Here is a 19,736-nt window from a genome sequence, read left to right as displayed (position 1 = left end):
TTCTCCATCTCCTTTTCATGTATAACCCTCCCATAAACCCTCGTTAGTGTCTTTCAAATGCATGGCCTCTGAAAATGGGTAAGTGTCTCACTATGTAGCCTAGTCTGGCTTCAAACACTGGACCCTTCTGCCTTTTCTGACTTTGCCAGTGCTAGAATTACAACATGAATCTCCAATTTTTTTTTTTTTAACTATTCTAAACATGAGTTTTTGGTTTTTTGAAAACAATTTTCTTAAAAAATTACTACTTATTTGTGTGTGTAGGTCAGAGGACTATCAGAATATTCAGGAAGATCCCCTGGAGCTGGAGTTATAGGCAGTTATGAGCTGCCTGATGTGGGTGCTGGGAATCAAACTCGGGTCCTCTTGCAAGAACAGCTCTTAACCTCTGAGCCATCGCTCTAGCCCTCTAGATCAGTTTACAGAATGTATTTATTTTGTTGGCATGTATGGTTTGTTTTGTGTGCCTGGCCCTTTAAAGGACCCTAAGCCCTCCAGTGTCAGTTGCCTCTTGAACTTCTGGGAACATCTTAGAGCATGGTAAGGTGCTTTGTAGTTGATTGTTAACTATTTTACTCCCTTCGGTTTGCGTCCTGTCAGGTGCTTTGTATTTGTTCATTATTTTGCTCCCTGAGGTTTACTTGCTGTCTTTCACATTTCTGATCACTGACCAGAAATGACATTTGTGGACTTTGCCTCCAAAATGATTCCTGATTGACTGAATAAAGATGCCTACATGTAAAAGGAACTTTTATTCGCCTCTTACAGTTGCTGTCTCAGGATTACTGCCGCTAATCTAGGCCGAGTCATGGAAGCTTCTAGCCTCCACATAACCTAACTTAGGTGTGGAATGTTTTCAGCCTCTGAGATTTACTGATTAATAAGTTCACCCTTTCTTGTTCTTACTGAAAGGCTGGTTCAACTCAGCTGTTCTGCTCAAACTCCTCTCCCAGCTGACTTATACAATATGGCTTTTCTCTTGGCCTCTGAAATGCTCTGCTTGGCCTCAAAGTAACTCCAGCAATCTTTTATAATCTTTTAGCTCCTTTTCATTTTTTTTGGCTTATTCTGTCTTCACTATGTTTAGCTTGTGCCCTCATTCAATCTCTCTCTGTAAAACTCTCCCGAAAAAACTGCCTCTTCTCTCTCTCGTTCTCTGTGTTGCTCCCTTACATAGCTTTCTCTAACAGGCATCTCTGGCTTTTATTGATATGGTAGCGGGTTAAATAATAACTACTGTAATAATTATATGGATTAATAGTAGACACTAATAGCCAAATGTTTTCTACAACAGGAACAGGAGAGGACATAAAAAGCCAGCAGACGATGTGAGGGTGGGGAGTAGTAGGATTGGGGAGTAGGCAGGAGGAGGGTCCAGCTGGAAGAGAACAGGGTCAGAGAACAGGGTGCAGGAAGAGAGAGTGAGGCTAGAGAGAAGAAAAGAGATTGAGCAGAGTGAAAGCAGGAGACAGTTGAAAGTGAATTGGGCTAGCAGAGTAAGAACAGAAGAACAGTTGGTGACACTTGAGCTAGGAGAAGCTGAGCTGAGACAAAGAAGATATTGTTAAGAGAAGAACCCACAAACGAAGTAGCAAAGTGAAAAAGAATGATACTACTACTAATAGTAATAATAGTAATAATATCTAAAGGCTATTTTTGGCGTCCAATGTAGGGCTGTTTGTAGGAAAATGATTTCAAGTATGATAGAGCAAAAGACAGAAAATGAAGGGATGGGTACTTTTTGGTTTCAAAAGCCAAATGTAGTTCCTGAGCAGGGCACCGCCAGAGCTGCCAAAGCAGCAACCCCTCCTTCCTGCCCCAGCCTCTACTGCCCTTCCATAAGGTACTGCCATAGGAGCTGTCAAAATGGGGGCTCTGTCAACATGGCTGCATCGGTCAAGACAATGACACCTCCCCTCAGACTGCTGCCATCATGAGAAATCAGCACAGGAGCTGTCCATGCCTCCTCTCAGAGCTGTGTGGTTCCTAGGCTTCTGTGTCTCAGGATAAATACCCTTCCATTGGGATACCTGCTTCCCTAAAAGCCATGTGGTTCCTGGGCTCCCTAGCCTCAGGATACCTTTCCATTTGAGCAGGAAAGACAACAGCTCGACAGGGCTTTTGATGAGGCTGTTTCTGGGACGTGCCCCTCATGTTTTTTAGCAGCAGTGTGTTTTCTCCTTTTTCTCATTTTGGCCAATTTTGTTTATTAAAGTGGCTGAGCAACTGGAAAAAATGCAGGTGGAATTAGAAAAAAGACTGGCTGAGCTACTGGGAAGGATGAAATTAGAGAAGCTTGGGAATAAAAAAGCAGAAGACTTGCTGAGCTGCTGAAAAGGATGGAAATACAGTTGCTTCGAATAATAATAAATAAAAATGGAAGAAAAAGTCAAGAAAAGGGAAAACAAGTAGGTTCATTCCTAGTAACTGAACCAGAGAGAGGGAGTTTCTCTCAGGTAGAAAGAGGGAAAGGAAGGAACTGTCAGAGAGCAGTCAAGTCAAAGACATGAAAAAGTAGGATGGGCAGATAAGACAGCCTTTTTCAGGAGACAGGGTTAAACTCACAGCGCCTTTTGAGGACAGATAGGCCTGGGTCACAAAATCACCAACAGCATTTCTAGTAGTTAATACAGCATATGCCTGCTAGTGGGGGTATTCCACAAGGTTATGATGAAGTAGGATGGCACCCTGTAGAAATGATGGACCCAAGACATTTTAAAGAGGCAATGATGTTTCATGGGATGCACTTGTCTTATGTGAAACAAATTGTAAATTATTGTGCTACCAAAATAGAATTATTTCCCAAGATTGAAGGGGATTGGTAACAGCTGTGTTAGAGGCTGGTCCTCAATTGCAGTGGTTGTTGTGGTGGAGAGAAGCAGCCAGGAATTTGGAACAGCACAAGAAGAGTGAAGGGAATTAACACAGCGAGGGACCAGTTGATAGGTCAAGGTTGATATGCTGATAAAAAAACAGGTTTAATTTGAAAATGCAATCATAGAACAACGTCATTTACCAGCTTTAAGAGCATGGGACAAAGTTGAGGAGCCAGGAAAGAAGCTCACATCATTTACAAAAATTAAACAAGGCTCTGGAGAAGCCTTCACAAAGGTTGGTCTCAGTAGTAAATAAGACACTATCAGACCCTCCCTGATACAAGACAGGTAGTTGATAGAGACCCTAGCATTCGAAAAATGTAAATGTAGAGTGTAAAGTCATAAGACCACCAAAGGCATGGGCAGCACCCATGGACAAATGGATAAAAGATACAAGTGATATTGGTTCTAACATATACCATGCTAATATAATAGGTCAAACTATTGGTAAAGGCCTCCGATGTAAAAATGCCCAGTGTTTTAATTGTGGGAAATATGGACATTTGAAATAAACCATGAACAATGCATTTTAAGGGCAATGTTTTTTCTAAATATAAATCAGAAAGGTGGCCCAGGCTTCCAGGGGTGTGCAGATGATGTGGCAAGGGTTGCCACTGGACCAATGAGTGTAGGGCCAATAGAGATATCCAAGGCAATGTCTTGCTGTTGGGAAATGATATGGGGGTGTGTGTGGCTGGCTTGAGGCCTCAAAGCAACAAGCATGAGCTGTTTCTTTCTTGTCAGCCAGGAAATAATACTCAGGCAGAAAATCCTCAACTAAGTATTGCAGATCTAATGCACACTACTTCAGGCAGTGCTGCACTAGACTTAGCCATAAACATCTTATACTATCCCCAAAATTCAGTGTTATAAAATATTTCCTGCAGTTTATGATCCTTTGCCCTCAGGGATAGTAGGAACGGTTCCTTGATTTCCCAAGGATTCATTGTGAATTCAGAAATTATAAAGATTTCAAAGGAGAAATTAAAATAATGGCTTACATAAAAAAATATGCAATTTAACACAGGTGAGAGGATTGATTAGCTGTTACTGTTTCCCTATATCAAAGGCAAAGCTGTTCCAGTAAAGAGAATAGAAGGGCTTGGAAAACATGACAATCCCCAAAATGGGGCTAAATGGAGAAGTTATTGAAAAATGTCATCCAGAACAACCACAGACTGTGCAGGTTGTCCAAAACCAGGATACAACAGGGGTTGAGTTTCCAAATTTATAGAGGGGGACTACTACTGAAATTATACCATTGCCCCTACATTTAAGATGGTTGACTAACTAGCCTGTGTAAGTAGAGCAATGGCCCTTAACGAAAGAAAAATTACAGGCACTTGAGTAGTTGGTACAAGAGCAGCTGGAGGCTCAACATCTAGAAGAATCTACCAGCCTATGGAATTCCCCTGTATTTGTTGTAAAACAGAAATTGTGGAAGTAGAGAATATTAACAAGCAGTTGTAAAAATCTAGTCACACCTTTAAAAATGCTTAGAAAACAAAAAGGGAGACTAAAGACCCCCAGAAATAGACTAAATAGTACTCTGTTAACTTTACATTTTCTGAATTAACAAGAAAACAACAGAGGCTGAAAGACACTGTGTTATAGAAAAACAAACACACTGAGGAATTAAATCAACCTATATAGTATAAGGATGTGTTACCATCAGAATGGAAATCAGTGACTGTTTTGCATTGGAGACACAGATTTGTTTATATTTTCACAGGAAACAGAAAGCCATGGATACCATTAAAACTAATAAATCTTGTGCCGGGCAGGTCTTCTGAAAACCTTGACCACTGACCCAAAAAAAGCAAAGAACCTGACCAGCCACTACCTTCCCCTGCCAGCCAGAGAAGCCTGGACAAGAAACATTCAGCAGCTAACCACTGACAGGCCTGTGAGCAGGACTTTGTTCTGCAATACAGAGCCATCCACAGTGCAGAGCAACAACAGGGCTATGAGGAGGACTGTAAGACATACTGCTGAATACTGCCCCCTGTAAGCCCAAGTTGGAGCTGCAAGCAAAAGGTTCACAGAGCTGGGATCACAGATTAAGAGACTTCAGCAAAGAACTACAGAACACAAGATGCTAGAAGATAAAAACAGTCTAGGAATATAAATGGTTCAGGAAGTGTTACTCAAGTTATAGGAAAGAAAAGCATTGCTGTTGGGTTCTTCTCTCAGTTGTGGATATGCTGAGAGATCAACAAAAAGATCATATCAGATACCAGAGAACCCTGGAAAAGACATTGGAAAGAATTAAGAAGCAGCTTGAAAATTGCATAATGAGTAGCTAAAACAGACAGGCAGGGTGGCAGACGCAGTATGATTGAGTGTGCCTGACCCTTTAAAGAACCCAATGTCCTTCAGTGTCAGTTGCTTCTTGGACTTCTGGGAACAGAAGAGGATTAAAAAGCCAGCAGAGGCTGAGTGTGGGGAGTAGGCAGGAGAGTCCAGTTGGAACAAGAGTGGGGTTGGAGAAGACACTTGGTACAGGACGAAAGAGACTAAAGCTAGAGAGAAAAAAAGACTGAGCAGAGTAAAATAGGAGACAGTTGAAAGTGAATGGGCTAGGAGTAAGAAGAGAAGATAGTTGGTGACAGTTGAGCCAAGAGAAGCTGAGATTAGTCAGAGAAGATTTTTTTTTAAATTTGTTGGGGTTGATCTTAAACTTGTTATGTATTCAAATGTTAATTGCCCCCCTCCATCTGCCCAGGCCCAAATTCAGGACTTTAAGTTGGCCCACACCAACATTTACACCATTTTAAAAAAAAAAGCTAGAGCACATGAAGGGGCTGAGCCTACATAACCAAAGCTGCAGGATCTCCATGACACAGGGCAATAGGCTAAGAGTGCTAGTGAGAATCCAGCATTGATAGTGTAGCAGAAGCCAGGGGCCTTGAGTCAGACCAAAGACTCACGGCAATAAACATTTGCAAGTAAGACTGCTTGAGCCAGAGAGTATACTGTGTAACACAGTACAACTTCCACAGAGAAATGGGGTTTTTGTTTGTTCTTTCTTGTTTGTCAGGGAGGTTACAAAGGCAGAAGGATATAGATGGACAGAGATGAGTGGGATGGGGGGGGGTACATGATGTGAAATTTACAAAGAATTAAAAAGTTTAAAAATGTGAAAAGAAAAAGCAAAAAGGTGGCTAAATCAATTTATACAAAATATCTTCAGCTGCTAAAAGTCTGTTTATGTTCTGTAAAGCTTACAAAGAAGCAATTAAAACAGCAGGATCCTTTCCTGGACCTCTTGTTTCACAGCAAATGTCTAAATGGCCCAGAAGTGGCACTGCCTACAATGGGAGGCTGGAGTGCATTGTCATGAAATGATTAACTACCCTGTCCTGGGCCAACACCCAGCACAATCCCCTGAACATCCCTTAGCCTTTATGAGCATTTAATGTATTCACTGAGTAGGAGAGCATTCTTTACTCTCCGTCAGAGGGCCTCTCAGCTCCTCTGAAACACAGTTCTCAAATGTATTCTGACCACAGGCAGAAACCTTGCAACCATGTCTTTCAAAAAAGTGTTAGATGCTTCAAATGCTGAAGAAAAGTTTTACTATGTACTTTTAGTTTTGTTTTTATTCTTTCCTTTTACTTTGCTACTCTGTTTGTGGCCTGGGTTGTTCTTCTAATTATATCTTAACATTTCTGGCAAACATAGACCTAGACCCCCTACATGTATGTAGGACATGTGCAACTTGGTCAAACATATGGATCCCCTAAAAATGCGAGTAGGGGCTGTCTCTGACTCTGTTGTCTGCCTCTGGATCCCTTTCCCCTAGCTAGGCTGCCTTTTCTGGCCTCAGTGGGAGAGGATGTGCTTAGTTTTGCTGTGACTTGATGTGCCATGGTGGGTTAGTACCTATGAGGGTGGGGGCCTCTCCTTTTCTGAGAAGATGGGGGCAAGGAGAAAGGGATGCATGAGTGTGGGACTAGGAGGAGAGGAGGGAGGGGGCTGGGATCAGATTGTAAAGTGATTAAGTAAATTAATTAATGTTGTATGAACCTTGGATTTTGTTGTGAGATCCCGATGGCCCTCCTGGGTAAAAATAAAGACACCAAGATCTTTTTATTCAAAGCTTAGGCCTTAGCTGGGCAAACTCTCAACTAGTTCATCTAAGTTTTCCCAACCTTCAACCCCCATCCAGCCACAGGGCTAGGTATGCCCTCCAGGCTCGTAGTCAAATCCTTCTCCTCCCGTTTCCCAGTGAAAACAAACAAACAAACAAAAAACTTCCTCTTCTTCCCAGAGTTCCTTCCTCCCAGGAAGTCCCACCTTTCACTTCTCTCTCTGCCCAGCAAAAGGCTTTTAGCAACTTTTCATTATTCAATCAGGGATAATTTTGGGAAGCAAGGTTTTATACAACACCATTTTGGATACTAGAGAATTTGCTTGTAGAAAGCAAGCAGATGGAGGGGGGCAATTAACATTTGAATACATAACAAGTTTAAGATCAACCCCAACAAATTAAAAAAAAAATCTTCTCTGACTAATCTCTTAGCCGCTCCCGCCATTACAAGATGGCGCCGGCTTCCTGCTTCCTGGTTCTTCTTGCCAGCATTTTCGCGCTTCTTGTCAGCATTGCTTCGCGATTTGCGCATGCGCCGCCTTATGCTAATGAAGGATTGTGCGATCCTCCAATGGGAGATCACATGTTAATTAGGTTTTGTGTGGAGCACCAATTACAGACGAACACGCCTCTCTGCTGGCTATTTAAGCAGAGCACAACCCGGGGTTTGGGTCCTTCACCATCTGCAAGAAAGAGCTGTACAATAAACTTGCCGCTGAAGAAATCCTCGGTTGTTGCGTCGTCCTTATCGACAAAGGCCGCGCGCGACACTGTCTCAGTCTCCTGAGTGTTGGGGTCATAGCTGTGTTGCCACATCTGTGCCCCTAGCCACGTCTTAAGCAATTTTTAGCTTATTTTAACTTAATAATAACTTGAGGAAATTATTTAATTACTTGAAACATCTTTGTAATGAACTTCGACCTTGTTTTGAATAATTGCAGCATGATTTATTGACATTTAGGCCATCTTAAGTTTCTTGCTTTTAAAAATAGTCTGGCTGTGGTGGTGTGCACTTGGAGTGCATCTGCTCAAGAGGCTGAAGCCGGAAGATTGCTTGAGCCTGGAACAAAAGGCTAGCCTGGGCAGCAGAGTGAGAGCCTATCAAACATTCTACACGACAAACATCTTTGTAACTTTGAACATTCATGACATTGCTGTGACTATTTCCTTTGAATTGACACATTCCCTCCAGGAGGGAGGAGGGAAGCTGCTAAGACACAGGAAGCTTAGGAAACAGAAAACTCGAACCTCCCTCACCCCTTGGGGGGGGGGGCTCTGTAAACCCCAGACAACTCCTGGGAGGAAGGAGTCATCTCTGGTAACTCTGCCTGAACGCTGGGCAGGGCACTCTAGGGTTGTAGTTTTTTCAAGTTGTTACCCATGTTGGGGTGAGGTTTCTGTGATGCAACTGCTAAGTGTCACCCATGCTGTCTGTAATTCCTAACACAAGCTCCCATAAGTAGCTCCAGGACATCACTGCTGCATCCGGCTAGACTTGGGTGTTAGAATGTCTTTGGTCGTTTCCCTATCTGGCCTAATGGGTGTTCTCATCTGCCCTGAAAAAAGTCACGACCAGGTGTTGCTGAGCCACTGGTAGTAATTAGATCTGTTACTAAGGCCCATGGAAGTCAGGAATTCTATCTGCTACAGATCTAGGTACTAGAGCAGGGTCTGGCACACAGTGTGCAGTTCAGCAAGTTGAATAGTTAGTTGTAGCCCATTGTATTGATGTGGATGGACAGATGCCTGTCCGTGTGTGTGTCACAGCAGAGAGGTGTCAATCAACAGTACCATCTGTCCTGTACAACAGTGTTAACAGGAGAAGGGAGTGCCGTGCAGTTCATATATTTTTTTTTTATCAGAACTACTTAAAAGTATTTTGTCCTGTCATCTCACTGATTCAAAGAAATACTGCAGTGATTGTAATATTTTGGGAGCTTTGTTTTCAGAGAGGCCTTCATGTAATTTAAGCTGGCCCTGAATTTGTCACATTGCAGCATGATCTTGAACTTGTCTCTGTTTCCAAAGTGCTGGGATTAGAGGCATGAACCACTATGCCCAGCTCCTAATTTGGCATCCAAATTCTATATTCCTAGACATTATGTTTGTAATGCACAGAGCTATATACAAATATTTTCTTAAAATTACTCATCTTACCTTTTGGTTAGAAAATATGATTACTTATGTCTTTCCCCCAAACTACAGCTATAAAGAATAATTAATATTAATTTTTAATTTCAAAATTATGTATTATTTACTTACTGGACATGCAATAGGTCAGAAGACCACTTGCAGGAGTTGGTTTTGTCCTACTATATGGATTTTGGGGACTGAACTCAGGTCTTCAGGGTTGGTGGCAAGCACCTTTACCCACTGCGCCATCCTGCTGGTCCCTGTATTTCTCTTTTGAGTCTGAGGTCTTACTGTGTTGTCCAGGATGGTGTTAGAATTACTGGGCTCAGGCATTACAGACACATACACAGACCTGGGAACACACAGCTCTAAATGGGATGTCAAATCCATCCACTCAGAGCTCAGGGAAGCCCTGGAGGGAGGAAGAGGAGGAGGAGGAAAGAGTGTAAGAGCCAGAGAGAATGGAAAACACCAGGAGAATGGACCCTTAAAATCAGTGGAGCAAAGCTCACATGAACTGAAGCTCACAGAGCCTGAAGCAGTAAGCACCAGGCCTGCACAGGTCTGCACCTGGTCACCTCTGCCTATATTATAGTTTTCAGTTTAGTGTTTTTATGGGACTCCTAAGTGTGTGACTGAGTAGGTCTCTGATTTTTGTGCCTTCTTTTGGGGGCTCTTTTCCTTTTTGCGCTTTGCCTTATTCAGAAATAGTTTTTGTATCTTTTATTTTGTTGTTATTGCTTAGAACTCTTTTCTAATGAGAGACAGAAAAGAGGGGGATCTGGATGGGAGGGGAAGAGGGAAGGAACTGGGAGGAGTAGAGGGAGGGGAAACTGTAATCAGGATATATTGACTGAGAAAAGAATCTATTTTTAATAAAAGGAAAAAAAAAGGAAGGAAAGAAGGAAGGAAGGAAAACTTACTGGGCTGAACTGTGCCTCCTGTCGCAGCTCTTAAGCAGTTAGGCATACAGGCACGTGCCAATGTCCCTAGATTATGAACAGATTTAAACTTTTGCTGTAAGTATTACCTCTAACACCCTGCACATGCTCTGTGCCTCCTACTGAGCCGTGCCACCAGCTAGACTTTTTTGTTTTCAAGACGGTTTTTCTGTGTAGCCTTGGCTGTCCTTACTTTGTAGACCAGATTGGGCTTGAACTCTCAGTGATCTGCCTGCCTCTGTTCCTCAAGTGCTGGAATCACAGGCATGCATTAGCATGCCCTGCACCAGCTAGACTTTGGAGTACTCAAGGTAACAAAATAATTTCAAGTAAATAGTTTTGTGGGCCCTCACTGTCTTCATTGCCTTTTCTTGGCATTTTAAATTTTACATTGTAGCCTGACATGGTGGATCCTGAACTTGTGAAGCAGATGCAGGATTGTGAGTCTGAAGACAGCCTTGGCTCATCATTAGAACTTTTCTGAGGGAACAACACAAAGTGTTCTTACAGTGCTCTGTTCAACACTATCTTTTACTTCTGATCTTTCGAGGTGGGGTCTCTCATAGAGCCCAGATTGACTTTTTTCATGTAGCCCAGACTAACTCTGAATCCTTTCCGTCCTTCTGCCTCAGCTTCCCAATGGCTTGGAATTATAGGTGTGTGTGCTGCCATGCTTGGTTTCTTTTCTGGATCAAGTTATTTTCTAGAAAAGTGATTCTGTATAGTGATTGGGATGGGCTGAACAACATACCTCAACCAGTTTCTCAGTAATCTCTTGCAGGTAGTTGATACCGTTTATCAGCTTTTGATGAGAATTATCGGAAGAGCTGAGCATGGTGCTGCACGACTGTAATCTTAGCACTTGGGAGACAGAAGCATGAAGAATGCCACAAATTCTAAACTAGCTTGATCCAGAAAGTGAGTTCTAGGTCAGCAGGGTCACAGAGGGAAGGGGAAAGGAAAGAGGATCAATATGAATTAACAAGATTGTGAAAGGGTTAGACTAACTTTGTAACCTGTATGTCTTCTAAAGCCTATAGTTTTGAGTTTTAGGTTCAGGTTAAGCTAAAGCCTCTTAGTACCTTTCCAGAGAATGGAAAAATGTGACCCTATCTATGGGGACAGATAGAAAAAAAGGCAAGCAAGCAATGACCTTCACTCAGCAAAAAGAAAAACTCCTGTCTTTGAGATAGCATTTCTTACCAATGAACCCAGACTTCTGAGTAGCTTTTGACCTCCAGCCAAAAGTCTGTAGCCCCTAATCTTCAAGGATGAGCTAACCACCCCCCACCTTCGATTGCAGCTGCATCCACACTTGGCAGGACTGGCCAAGCTTGAGCACCTAAGACTAACCAATTATCTTACTTTATAGCTTCCTCACCCAATCCTAAATTGCCAAGACTGCAACTTCAAATCTCCCGCAATTTTTCTTTTAAAAACCTAAAGGCCTTTGTCTCCCGGGGCCGCTCTTTGCTGACCGGCAGGGGTGACCCCATTGCGCAATGGTTAATAAACCTCTTGCTTTTGCAACGCGTCTTGGTCTGGGGGAGTTTCTGGGAAGGGCGCGGTCTTGAACTCCTGAGCTGTGAGACCCCAGGTCTTACAATTGCAGATGTAGCTCAGTTGGCAGGTGCTTTCCCAGCATACGTGAAGAGCTAGTTTTGATCCCTGACACCTCATAACCTGGATGTGGTGGCGCACACCTGTAAGCACCGCACTTTTGTCGTGCAGGAGTTGGAGCCAAGAAGATCGGGGGGTTTAAGGCCATCATTGCCTACTGACCAAGCTGGAGGCTAGCCTGGGCTCATGAGTCCTCCCCAAGAGAGAGAGAGACAGAGACAGAGAGAGAGAGAGACACACAGACAGAGAGAGAGAGAGAGACGGAGAAAGACAAACAGAAACACAGAGAGGGACAGAAAGAGACTCTGCAGAGGAAATAAAATACCTTTGTCATCCTGATAACAGATCAAATGGTTAATGCAGATTTAATGTTTACAGAATTCCAAAGTTGTGTTCTTCCATTTGATAAACTGTCAAAAACCTCAGAATGCCCAAAGAACTCCAAAAAGAATGTAACTAAGAATAAGAATGACACATGCTTAAATATTTTTTAAGATAATAAGTTCTATGCAATTGAGTTTATCACAATAAAAAAAAAGCTCTGTCCCCGTGTGAAAAAGTGGCTCGGCGGGTGACGTGCTTGCCGTGTAAGCGTGGGGACTGGAGCTCCAGCCGCCAGCACCCATGTACACAGCTGAGTGCAGTGACAAAAATGTAGCACTGAGGCGGTAATGGAGACAGGCAGATTCTGGGGGCTCACTGGCCAGAATCCAGCAGAAATGGTGAGCCCCAGGTTTGCCGAGAGACCCTGCCTCAAAAAGCAAGACAGGAGTGATTGAGGAAGATGCCCTAATAGCAACCTCTATGCTCCGCACCCACCAGCATGGGCGAGAACACCTGAGTGCACTCACACATGTGCACACTTGCATGCACAGCACACATACATGCACACAACAAAACATGATACCACCACAACTTTCCAGCATAGTTATGTGTGTCTTTAGTGTAGTGGATGAGCTCAGGGATTTGCAGGAGTGATCTAAAAGTGTGCCTGAGGAGTTCTAAACTTCTCAGAGGTTCTTCGTGCTGGGGGCAGAGGCAGTGTTGCTTGTATTCCCTGCAATTGCTATCCTCCAAGTCTGGTATCTCACAATCAAAAACCTAATCTCTTGGCCTGGAGAGATGGCTTAGTGGTTAAGAGCACTGGCTGTTCTTCCAAAGGTCCGGAGTTCAATTCCCAGCCACCACATCATGGCTCACAACCATCTATAAGGAGGTCTGGTGCCCTCTTCTGGTGTGCAGGTGAATATGCAGGCAGAACATTGTATACAAAATAAATCTTAAAAACAAACAAGCAAACCCAATCTCAGTTTCAGTCACCCCAAACTCAGATGCTTACTGCCTGGAGGGCCCTTAGGAACCAGGCCAATTTTTCCCCCCTCTCTTCTGGTGTCTTGGCTGTTTTAAGCCAAGTGGGAGTAGCAAAGAGCCACTAATAATAGGGTAGCTACTTTTAACTAGCAAACATCTGGGAAAGAGAAAACATGGGAAGAAAAACCATCCTGTGATTTTAAAGGCTTTTACTGGTCAGAATTCAAAAGATGTTAAAATTTCCATCTGCTAAGAATGTAGTAGATAAAAGCAAGTACTGTAATTTTGATAACTATGGAAAGCAGTTTTCGAAGAGTTGTTTAGAAAACGTAGACATTTCATGGCCGAAACCCTCTGGAACTTTTTCGTTTCCTTTTTCTTCCTGTATCCAGGTCATACTCACTGTAGTCTGATGGGGAAGAGAATCCAGAGACGCTGGAGGCGTTTCTGTTCACGAAGGAATCATGCAACCGCAAGTCCTTTGCGGAAAGCAGCTCCTGGCAGACATTCCAGGACCACGTGTAGGTGGAAAAGGTGTTGTAAAAGGACTCATTGTTGGTGTCGACTCCAACTAAATCCCCTCGGATCTTCTTCCAGAGATTTAGCATTTCTTTCCGGTGCTCAAGGGCAATTCCTAAGTTATAGGTGTCTGTGGCTCTCTTTACCTGCAGGGTAGGGGCAGATAGTTGCTTACTGTAGTTATAACTATTGATTTATGAACCATAATTATGGGTGGCTTGAGAGTGAAAACCAGTAGGGCTACTCATGGGGTAGCATGGGACTTATGAGCTGGAAGTTGATGGAAATCAAAATGTATCACTTGAAAGCTGGATATGGTGGCACACACCTTTAATTCTGGTACTCAGAAGGCAGAGGCAGGTGGATTTTTGAGTTGGAAGGCCAGCCTGGTCTACACAGTGAGTTCCAGGACAGCAAGAGCTACATAATGAGACCTTGTCTTGAAAAAACAAAACAAAACAAACAGTACCATGTGAGAACAATGAAAAAAAAAATGTAATTTTTAGACAAAGTCTCACTCTATAACTCTGGCTGGCCTGGAATTTGCAGAGATCCTTCTGCTTCTGTCTCCTGAGTGCTGAGATAAAATGATTTTATAAAACTACTGGAAATGTAATGGACTAAGTTAGGGAGAAGTGTGAGGTTCAGTTAGGATGTATAGGTACCTGATTCAGCGTAAGACAGGGAGAGCCAGCTGAGAGAAGATGATGAGCTGAGCAAATCCTTAAGGATTTTTAAGGCTAAAGGATGGAGGGGTGGTGGGAAAAAGTCCCAGGAGGAAGAGGCCAGAAAAATCAGAGCTTAAAGACTGAACATTCTGGATTCAGCGGGAGGGTCAGAGCAGATGGCATTACCAGAGTGTCCAGGTTAAAGTAAGGGGGAAGTGACCAAGGAGTAATTCCGAAGGTCAGTGAGTCCACTGTGATGGAGGAGAGCCCTTTATGAAAAGCACACTGTGGGAGCTGTTTTCTGAGGGAAGTGAGAGAAATCCCTCAGTTGTGTGGAGTGGAATACTGGAAGGGCAGTCTCAATAACCCAGGCTGGTCTTGCATTTCCTACGCAGCCAAGGCTGCTCTCCAACTTGTAATCCTCCTGCCTCTGTCTTTGGGTGCTGCTTGGAGGCATATACCACACCATCCTTCCTAGCCACCAGAACTGGGAATTGAACCAAGGGCCTTGCCTGTGTTAGGCTCTACGCTACCACCAAGCTATAGCTTCAGCTCAAGCATTTATGATGTCAGACCATCAGCTGTGTGGAAAATGGCTGATGGGAAAAAGCTGCAGAGCCAAGGACACTGGATCTGAGGCTGTTGTTCAGGCAACTTTTATGGAAGGAGAGAGCGGGGATAGAGTGATAAGAGTGTAGAAGAACAGACTTGGGGAGCATCCCAGAATGAGTTGGATTAGATTTGGTGACTGGTGGAGGTAAGGAGTAAGAAAACGTGCACACACACACACATACACAACACCCCCCCCCCCCAAATGTTAACTCCAATGACTGAGTAGATGGTATCAGCATCCTCAGGGGAGAACCAGGTTGATGTAGGGGAAACATTTATTAGGTGGTGAGTGAGGTAAGACCAGCATACAGAAAAGAAGTCCAGGTGAGGGCAAATTAGTTATTATAAATAGGTGGCTACTGGTAAACAAAGAGTGAACTCGCCCACGTGCTCACCCTAGCTCTCTTTATCTGACAGAGACCCCTGCTAAGCTTCTATGACTGAGTTGTAGGGAGACTAAACGAACAATCTTTTCACACTGGGGTCAGTGCTGGTACCTGTGGTCTCTGGCCACATTCACTTGCATGACCATGTGCTAACAATGAGATAGGACTCAGCTGCCCCCTGCTCTGAGTTCTGATACCCCACACACCCCAGCATTGTTACTCTCCACTCCCTTCTCCTTGACTTTACCCTCACCCCAAGCTCTCGGGGAGCAGGAACTGTTCTTTTCTCTCTACTGTGTCTCCTAATCTCAGAACCCATGGATACACATTTGCCAGTGAGTGTGTGAGTGTGTGCTATGAGAAGATGGGCAGTGTGGAGTAGAAAGCTGGGAGTAGAAGCCTCGGGAGCGTGATGATTACTGTCAAAGAAAGAAAGATACCCAAGGAGCCTAACAGCTGAGGCTGACCTCCGGCACACGCATGCTCACACACTTGTACACACATTCATGAAAAGATGGACAGAGGGGCTCCAGAACACATACTTTTAACCTCCATTTTTACTAACTGTCTACTTTTGTAGCCTAACTTCTTTGCCCCACATATAAGGACTAGGACATATTTCCTCCATACCACCTCCCTTCTGTATCGGACACTAAGCATCATGCTCTCGAGGCTTCTACTCCCTGAACTTTTCCACACTACACCTTCAGTCCTTGTAGGTCTGTGACTTTTCCTCTCCTCTTTCCTGAACCTCTCTTGTAATGCTATCTCCCACGAGTCCTGGGCATGAGTCCTCATCTTGTCTCACTATTAATCAGAGTGGAGTTTTTTGTGTGTTTTTGGAGACCGAGTCTTCCCAGCAGAAAATACTTTTGACAGTGCAGTCTGGGCAAGGCGTTTGGCAGTGAGCACTCACATGCTGTTTGATAGCAGCCGCATCAGACACTGTCCAGTGCTGCTTTTTCTTGAAGAGGTGGTCAATGGCTAAGATGTCATCTGAATAGCTCGAGGCAGACTTAATAGGTTTCACATTTGCGGCCTTTGTACGCATAAAAAAGAAATTAGTAATACATTTCAGTTTGAATTACATAACGAAGACATAATTATGCATACGTGTAAAATGTCACAGCGAAACCCCTTACTGTGTATGCTAACTTTAGACATTAATATAGAAAGACATGATAATGGGGGTCTGAAGTTGGGCATAACGATGCATGCATGCCTGCAATGCCAGCTCTCAGGAATTTTCCAGCAAGAAAATGATGTGAGTTCCAGGCCAGCCTCGGGCTACAGCATGACACTTTCACAAAAACAAAACCAGGATTTGTTTGTGATAGGATTTGTATATGATTTATGAGGTCGTCGCTAAACTATTTGTCCGTTGCACTGGAGTACCTAGCATGGAACACGTGTAACCAGGCATTTAGTAAATCCACTGAAATAATAATAATGGAGCCTGCTTATAAAACAAACGCTGACCAGATGGCTCATGTGCAGAGCGGATAAGGAGGGCAGAGAGGAAGCAACTCCATCCTGACCCAGACTTCCCAAACTACTGTAAAAAACTAAAGAGGAAGGTGCCCTCCCAGAGGGCAACCTCTGTTCCTTCCAGACTTCCACAGGAAGCAGCGCTTGTTTTTCCTGTTGCTGGGCTGCTGAACAATGCTAGAAGAAGTGAGGTTAATGTCCTGCTCAATTTCTTTGGACTCATTGCTAATCTACTTGGCATTCATTCCTTCTCTTCATTATTACTCCAAGAGGCTGCCGGAAAGCCAGCCTCCAAACTGCCAGCTGCTGAGCTGCTCTCTCAAGCCTACCTAGTATGAATTCTCTTAACTCTTCTCTCTTTAGTGATTTCTCCATCCTTTAACCCATCATTTTCCTCCTCTGTGAATCTTTTCTGATTTCCAGGGCCAAAGTTTCCCCTGTGTTCTTTATATAGTTTGCTTGGGGATTTCTTTAACGTTTGTTTTGAAATTGCACTGATTGATATTGATTAGTTGTGCGCATGTCTGTGTGTCTGTCTCCGTGCCACGGCTCTCATGCAGAAGCCAGAGGAATGATGTTAGTTCTCTCTGTTTTTTTTTTTTTTTTTTTTGAGAAGGGGTTTTTTTTGTATCCCTGGCTATCCTGGACTCACTCTGTAGACCTGGCTAAAATCAACCAGACCCCACAGAAATCAGCCTGCCCCTGCCTCCAGAATGCTGGAATTAAAAGGCTTGCTGTACCACTGTCTGGCAAGTTGTCTTTGAACTTGTGATCTCTTTGCCTCTTTTTCCTGGGTGGTGGTATTATTTTTTTCTCTGAGTTATTTGAGAAGCTCAGTTGAAGGGTTTCAAGTTGATTTTAAGAGAGCTGTTTTGGTTGCTATTCATATACTGTGAATATATCAAGAAGGAACAAAGCAGAAGCAAGAAGTCTATTTAGGAAGTTTTTTTGTTTTTTTATTTGATTTTCCACAAAGGGGATGGAGCTCAGTGGTGAAACACATACTTATTATGTGGGTTCCATTTCCAATACAAAACCACACAGGAACAAGCAAGAATATGAAGTCTGCTATAAGCCAGGCTCTGCCTTGTTTGTTTGTTTGTTTCTTTGTTTTTTTTTTTTTTTTGCATATTTTCCTACTACAAATTTTTTTTTATTTTATTTTATTTTTTCTGAAATATATTTATTATTTTTTTCTTTTTAGTTACATTTTGTTAACTCTGTGTGTTTCTTTGTTTTAAGACAAGAGTCTTATTGTATAGCCTGGCTGGCCTGGAACTTATTATGTAGCCTAGGTTGTCCTTGAACTTATGCTAGTTTTCCTGCCTCATCCTCTTGATGCTGACATCACAGGTGTGAAAGTGCCATGCCTGGAGACCAGGCTCTGTACCAGGTAAATTTCAGTCTTGCTGCTCCACTGGGAGGCTTACCACAAACTTGGGGGTAAGGCCAGAACGTTCTCAGAGTATTTGGAAGCATGAGCATACATGGGCACACTGGGACTTTATGATTCGTGATAGTAAAGCATATATAGGCAAGTAGACTAGAGGCAGCAGAGTGTGATGCAGGGATCATAGGAAAGGCTCTGGTGGGAGACAGGATGGTCCCTCCGTCTATCAGAGCATCGCTCCATTGACGTGGTCCTGGTCCTCCCATGTTGATGGGAGAGAATGGAAGTAGATTTGGGACCTTTTAGTGTTCTGTTTTTTTTTTTTTTTTTTTTTTTTTTTTTTTTTTTTTTTTTTTTTTTTAGACAGGATGATGTTACTCTGTAGCTCAAACATGCCTGAAACTCACTATGTAGCCCAGGCTAACCTTGAACTCTTTGCCTTAGCTTCCTAAATGTTGGAATTACAGGAATGAACCATCATGTTTGGGTTGCTATTATTCTTGTATTCCTCATCTCAACCCCAAACCTAGGTCTGTCATTTTCAGTAAATCAAAGTGTTTTATTGAAATAGTTATACCTAAGTTCAAAGTCCTTGTTGGCTACAGAGCAAATTTGAGGCCAGTCTGGGCTACATGAGACCCTTGTCTCAAAAACTCCCAGTCCAAACCCAAACAAACACCTCAAAACAACAACAATAATCCCCCGAGACACTGCCCAGTGTCTATAATGAGAACTCTCTCAAGCTCACTGAGCTGGGATCTTACAAATGGAAATATTTAAATCAGCTTTCATGACAGATTAAATCTCACCTGTGTTTTCCAGTCTCTTTTATTGAAAAAATAGTCCTCAAAGAAAGACAGAGGCTCCTTTTTCCTTAGCGTTTCTAACTTTTGCATGTCTTTAAATGGCTTGCCCATCACCACCCCGTCCACATCAGGGAACAGTGGAAAGACAGGTATTTTTGAGTACGGGCTATCTGAAGGGTGATCACACCCTAAAAAGAGAAACAAAAATGGCATCATCAGTAATGTAAAAATTACAAATAATGACAAGCACGCAGCGCCTAGTGTGTTGTTTCCCCTGCGCCCCACCCCGTGGCCCTAGCTTCTCTGCCCCGTCTCATGCTCCCAGTCCACAGCCGTCCACAGACTTAACCCCAGTGTCTGAGGGCTCAGTCAGCAGACCTCTGCTTCCACATGGTGTCTGTGTGACAGGGAGCATTTTCCTCCCAAGAGCCTCGGCCCTGCTCTTGGCCACCAGTGTTTACTTCTGACCAGCTCTAGCTGTGTGGATGTCAGTCTGTAACAGTGGAGAGGGAAAATGGCTCTTACGCTTGAGCTCTTCGAGAAACTTGTACAAATCCCTTTCTTTCATTATTGAGACCCTGGCAGAATTGGCGAAGGCAGCGGTGCTTGAGCGTGGAGGAGTGCATAAGTCTGACTTAAAGCCCCTTTTCCCATATGGAGTCCACATTATTTCTGAGCTGCTTTCCTGGAACTTTTTTCGGAAATAGCTTAAAAAGAAAATACAAGTAATTCAGAGATGGATATAAAGAACTATTAGAACTAAAAGAAGGAAGTCAAATGCAAGTTAATAGATATTAGGTTTATTTTAAATATATTAACAATTTTATTAGCATTTATTGATCATACATAATAATAATAATAATAATAATAATAATAATAATAATAATAATAAT

The 19,736-nt window shown here is 43.1% G+C and overlaps 1 protein-coding gene across 1 annotated transcript in view; it reads right to left on the bottom strand.

Moving 5' to 3' along the window:
• Positions 1-13,286: 13,286 nt before the first annotated feature.
• Positions 13,287-19,736, bottom strand: part of Efcab3 (EF-hand calcium binding domain 3) — a 19,445-nt gene continuing 12,995 nt past the window's right edge. The window contains exons 6-9 of the mRNA XM_055592678.1: positions 19,369-19,550; positions 18,847-19,031; positions 16,076-16,198; positions 13,287-13,639 (exon numbers count right to left, since the gene is read on the bottom strand). Of these exons, the coding sequence (XP_055448653.1) occupies positions 13,313-13,639; positions 16,076-16,198; positions 18,847-19,031; positions 19,369-19,550 (817 nt within the window). The 3' untranslated portion in view covers positions 13,287-13,312. The remainder of the gene's footprint in view (positions 13,640-16,075; positions 16,199-18,846; positions 19,032-19,368; positions 19,551-19,736) is intronic.

Source organism: Psammomys obesus, unplaced genomic scaffold (assembly GCF_907164565.1).
Source record: "Psammomys obesus unplaced genomic scaffold, mPsaObe1.curated_primary_1811, whole genome shotgun sequence".
NCBI lineage: Eukaryota > Metazoa > Chordata > Mammalia > Rodentia > Muridae > Psammomys > Psammomys obesus.
Note: the sequence above shows the minus strand (reverse complement) of the source record. Positions and strands in the feature narration are given on the sequence as shown.